The sequence below is a fragment of the Nicotiana sylvestris genome, chromosome 11, assembly GCF_000393655.2.
Source record: "Nicotiana sylvestris chromosome 11, ASM39365v2, whole genome shotgun sequence".
Lineage (NCBI taxonomy): Eukaryota > Viridiplantae > Streptophyta > Magnoliopsida > Solanales > Solanaceae > Nicotiana > Nicotiana sylvestris.
The window spans coordinates 17,332,517-17,337,971 of NC_091067.1; the positions used below are offsets into that span (position 1 = coordinate 17,332,517).

Genomic DNA, 5,455 nt, shown 5'->3' on the forward strand with positions numbered 1-5,455 from the left:
GCAAGGATCGGTCTCGGTGTGGATACGCATAGAGTCTTCGCATTATTGAAGAAATTTTGAAACTAGACTCTCTGCACTAGGTACGTCTCAGATCCGATCTTTGACATGTAAATAAATTTTAAACACGAAAAGATCTTATTGTCTTCCGCTGCGTGTTACAAACATCTATATGCAATCCTTCGCCAATGAATTAAAGGACTCTTAAGATTACTAGTCCTTAAAAAATAGGGATTTTTACGCAAATAGCCGGCTATATTTATTATTTATTATTTCTAGCCATATACATAGATTATACACTCATTATATATATAATACATAAATTATGCATATATTATACTTCCACCGGCTATTTTTAGTATAAGCAATTTGGTAAACGACTATTTGAGTTAATTCTTCCAAAATAATTAATTAAGCGTCTTATTAGGAGCTTGAAGATGACATAGAAGCTTACACTATATTCAATGAGGAGTTATATAAATTCTATTTTCATTGTTAACATATCAAGTTATTTCAAAACTTTAATCGAATAAGCCTTAATTATTATAACAAAAACACAAGTATACGTGTGCATGGTAATAATAATAATAATAATAATAATAATAATAATAATAATAATAATAATAATAATAATAATAATAGTCCCTCCTTGCCAAAATTATGTGAAGGGATTTTAAACACGGAATTCAAAGTACTTAATTTTAGTGTGAATTCATATGTAAATTCTTGATTTTTTTTCAAAATAAATCTTATATATTTAAATTTATATAAAAATACTATATGAAAACATATTTAATAATTAAATCAAATTTAAGAAAACTATATTTAAAGAACTTTTTTCACCAAAGAAAATTATTTGACTCTTTAAATAATAACACATTCACATGTGTGACAGTCTAAAGATTAATCTATGTACTTGAACAAAGTATCTATCATTAGGTGGTCAACTTTGAACATTTTCTTGTGTTTACTTTGCCCCCCTCAACCCTCTCCCCCCCAAAAAAAAAACCAAACAAAACGACAAAGTTTGAATTCACATCCACAAAACCCTAGCTCCCAATTGCCAAAAACCCTCCTATTTGTTTTTTCATTTTTCTTTTTCTCATCAATCCCACCCCCCAACAACCCCCACCCTACTGCACAGTACACTCAAAAAGTCCAAACAACCCTAGCCCAGAAAACTCTCCCTTTCTCTCTCCTCATCTCTCTGTCTCTCTCTCTTCCAAATCTTTCAACTACTCTTTTCAAAAGTATTACTATTGGTTTCTCTTTCTTGTCTCTCTGTTTTTGGCCTTTTTTATAGAAAAAAAAAATTGGGCAATTTTGTTCAGGGAGAGTAAAAATGGAAGTGAATAGTTTCAGCTCTGATATAATTGCTTTTGGGAAAATAGTGATGAACTCTGTTCTTGAAGTTGTTGTTGCTGAGACCCTTTTGGCTGCTCAGAGATCTGTTGCTTCTCTGCTCATTATGGTATTAACACACTTTTCCAACTTACACTTTCTTGTTTTCTTGTAAAGTTTTAATTTTTATGTTGTGGGGTTTGGATTTCTTGCTCTTTTTTTGCTTCTTGCTGTTTTTATGGTCTATTTTCTTGTAAAGTTTTGATTTTTATGTTGTGGGGTTTGATAAATTTATCTGTTTTAGTTAAATTTCTAGTTTGTGACTATGCTTTCCTGAGCAGAGGGTCTATCGAAAACAACTCTCTCCATCTTCACAAGGTAGGGTAAGGTTGCGTACACACTAACCTCCGCATACCCCACTTGTGGGATTACACTAGGTTTGTTGTTGTAGTTAAATTTCTAGGTTATGTGTTTATTATTGTGTTCCAAGTAACAACTTAAAATTGTGTGTATGGACTGTGTTCTTTTAAGTCACTGTTTACTGGAGAACTCAGTTTATTTCTTCATTGGTACTGTTTGTTAATTGGAACTCTCAGTTTTTATGGATTTGGATATTCACTACATTTTGGTTGTTCAGGCCTTCACATATAACTTGTCTAGATTTAGTTAATTAGGTTTAGCAAACTTTTGAAGCGGTGCCTTGGAACAACGGTAAAGTTGTGTCCGTGTGACCTATTGGTCACGGGTTCGAGCCCCGTAAGCAACCACTAATGCTTGCATTAGGGTAAGTTGTCCACATTATATCTCTTGGGGTGCGACCCTTCCCGGACCCTGCGTGAACGCGGGATTCCTTATGCACTGGGCTGCCCTTTTAGGTTTAGAAAACTTTTGCTTACACTTAATACACACACTTTCAGCCTGTTTGACTTTTATTGTCCAAATACTAAGAACCTATGAAACAGAAATTTGCAATACATAAATATTGAAACTGTACCATTAACAAGGCTGTTACATTGGCTTCATTTAGTAGGCTAATAAATGTATCAAACGTGAAGTAACCTATTACTAAACTAGCATTGAAAGTCAATTCTTTATTCCAAGCAATTGTGTAAATACTCTCACCTTGTTTCTGTGAATCTTGTGTTCTTAAGCCCCATCGTAGATTTCCTTTTCACTAGTTCTGTCAGTCAAAATGGTGCCAAAATATGCCATGTCCTTGCTCTTCTTTTTTATAATATGTGGGACCATTATAGTACGAGCGGAGCTTACAAAAGTTCCATCGAGGCCTTATCTTAGAGGTAATCCAGGGTTATTGCCAGGACCAGTTTCATCTCGTGATGGTATTTCAGCAGTCAAAAGAGTAGAGGGTTGCAATCCACAGGTATAGGCTTCCAAAATCCCGTGCTGAATTGTGTGAGCCTTGCTAGGACGTTAAGTTTTACGAATACTTATAGCCTTGCTGGTCTATGAACTTTGAGATGAGAAGTGACTGAAGATTTGAATATTGGCTATGGGTATGCCAACGAGGCGGTGCAGTAGCGGGGCGGTTTTAAGCTCATGGGGGCAGTGCGCGGGTTAAACTTATGCGGGGTGGTGCGCGGACGGGGTGGGGTGGGTTCAAACATTTTATAAAGAATCAAAACAGTTGCGGGCGGTTGTGGGTTTGAGCGTTTTTTTGCAACTATGCATCAGATTGTTTTCAAAGTGTCCTAAGAATGGAACTAATTATATCTAAAGAGTTTTCAAAGTCATACTTTATTTTTGTATTCCAGTTTCTATTACACTTTTTTTCCACCCACTTTCTATTACTACACTTTATCCTTTTATTTCTTCGTGCTGAGACGAGATTAAAATGACGCTTAAAGAAGAAGTCTTGATCTTCAGTTATGTTAAAAAGATTTTCTCTGTTTGGTATTTTCTTTTTTATGTTTGCGTAAATTACTTACTTCATCTTTCCATTTCCTTCTTTGTTCATCCTCTGTTAATTACTTTTGGTTGCAAATGTTGTGTGAATATTTTCTTTTTCATTTTCAAATCATTATACAGAGCTTTCCTTTTCATTCTTTGCTCATCTTATACCAAGAGGTTGCGAGTTCGAGTCACCCCAAAAGCAAGGTGTGGAGTTTTTGGAGGGAAGGATGCCGAGGGTCTATTGGAAACAACCCCTCTACCCTAGGGTAGGGGTAAGATCTGCGTACACACTACCCTCCCCAAACTCCACTTGTGGGATTATACTGGATTGTTGTTGTTGTTGTTGCTCATCTTATACCTGAAATAGAAACATTCTTATAACTTAGGCGGCAGGTTTAATGTCCCAAGGATGTTTCCGAACAATTGGATGAACAAAAAACAGCTGGGTAGTAAATTTTTAGAATTTGAAGTAAGCATATGCAAGAAAAACAACTCATTGAAAATGACAAAAATGAAAATACTTATATGCGCGGCAAGGAAGACAAGATGAAAATAGAAAATTTTGCTATGCGGGATAGGATGGGACGGGATGGGTTGAAGTCTTTGCGGGTTGAGGCAGAACCCGCACCACAACCGCCCCGCCCTGCCCCATTGCCATCTCTAATTGGCTGTGCTTTATTTGCGATTAACAACTAAATATGTCTTGTAGCATCTCTCTCATCTACCTAAGCGTTGGTGAAAATCACCCGGTACTTGTATTGGTGGGAAGATGCAAGTGGAAGGTGGAAATATCAAGGTGTGAGCAAGCTGGCATAGACACTAGCACATAAAAAAAAGTATAGTGGCATTTCAAGCTATTGCGTCCAACCTACGCAACCTCTTTGGATGAAATAGTCTCCTTGTCATGGCCGTAAATACAAATGCTAAAGAGTTTTTATGTATGCAGGCATTTCCTATGTCTAGTGCCCTTTGAAAAGCATAATTATGTGGTTATCTATGTGTATATGCACTCGAATTCCGGTCGTTCTGCCTCAGTAAGCGTAACTGCATTTGTTTTTTCAGTTTAATGCTGTGAAATTTCTTGTTTGCTCCTTGTGATTAAGCTTATGCAGTTCACATTTCTGCTTTTCCAGTGATGTTTCATTTACCTTTAATATACACCGGTTGGGAACTTTTTGTTCCTCAAGATGTTTTTCCTAGATTCCCTTGTGAAACCTTTTGGATTTCAGACAGGATGTTTGCTGAAGGATGGTGCTCCGTTGGCAGCTGCTCCATTGTCAGAGTTGGTTAGCCCCGATAAAAGGTAATATTCATTTCTCCTATGTTCTTGGTGTCACTGAACTGGTTGTTTCATGACAAGTATGCCTGTGTCAATTTACAGGTTTCCCTTTGGGTTGCTTGATCAAAAGAACGATGCTTGTCCTGAGAACGAAGATGGCAGTGATACAGAGGATGATGATGAAGACGATGATGGAGATGCCGAGGATCAGGATGACGAGGATGATGCAAACGATGAAGATTTCTCGGGTGAAGAAGGGGGAGATGATGATGAAGAAGGAGATCCCGAGGCAGATCCTGAGGCTAATGGCAACGAAGGGAGCGATGATGACGATGACGATGACGAGGATGGTGATGAGGAAGGCGATGACGATGACGAGGAGGAAGAGGAAGAAGACGAAGACGACGAGGAAGAAGATCAACCACCTGCTAAGAAGAGAAAGTGAACTGCTTGTTAGATGTTTATTCTGCTCCTCTATCATGATTGAGAGTATGTAGTGGAAAGAGGGAGGTTTAGCTTTTCTGTGTCTCTGCAAGTGTAGGAAATTAACCATCTTTGTTCAGAACAAATGAACTTGCTTCTATCATGTGGATTGTTACCTATGAAACATGTTCTATTTAATTGGATTAGCATTCTGCATGCTTTAGTAAGGTATCTTGTCAGTTGCCTAAAATTACAGCCTCTCCATTTAAGTGAGAAGTGAATGGTAGCGAGTAATGGTAAAGTTGTCTCTGTGTAACTTATAGGTCGCGGCTTCGAGCCATAGAAGCAACTACTAATGCTTGTATTAGAATAGACGGTTCACATTACACTCCTTGGGGTGACGGCTCTTTCGCTGGTTCTACGTGAATGCGGGATGCTTTGTGTACTCGGCTGCCCGCCCTTTTGAGAAGTGAATGAGGTGTTAGATATACTCCCTCTGTTCAC

The 5,455-nt window shown here is 37.7% G+C and overlaps 1 protein-coding gene across 1 annotated transcript; it reads left to right on the plus strand.

Moving 5' to 3' along the window:
• The first annotated feature begins 1,116 nt into the window (after positions 1-1,116).
• On the plus strand, positions 1,117-5,178 carry LOC104213024 (uncharacterized). The gene is made up of 3 exons (XM_009762419.2): positions 1,117-1,468; positions 4,479-4,552; positions 4,631-5,178. Exons 1-3 carry the CDS (start codon positions 1,340-1,342, stop codon positions 4,971-4,973), a joined length of 546 nt encoding a protein of 181 aa, XP_009760721.1. The 5' UTR covers positions 1,117-1,339; the 3' UTR covers positions 4,974-5,178.
• The last annotated feature ends 277 nt before the right edge of the window (positions 5,179-5,455 follow it).

What these genes read in the sequence shown, in the direction of transcription:
- LOC104213024 (XM_009762419.2), top strand. Translation starts at nt 1,340, where the DNA reads ATGGAAGTGAATAGTTTCAGCTCTGATATAATTGCTTTTGGGAAAATA. An exon ending in TTGCTTCTCTGCTCATTATG is followed by an intron (nt 1,469 to 4,478) that starts GTATTAACACAC and finishes TTTGGATTTCAG; the next exon opens with ACAGGATGTTTGCTGAAGGA. An exon ending in TTGGTTAGCCCCGATAAAAG is followed by an intron (nt 4,553 to 4,630) that starts GTAATATTCATT and finishes GTCAATTTACAG; the next exon opens with GTTTCCCTTTGGGTTGCTTG.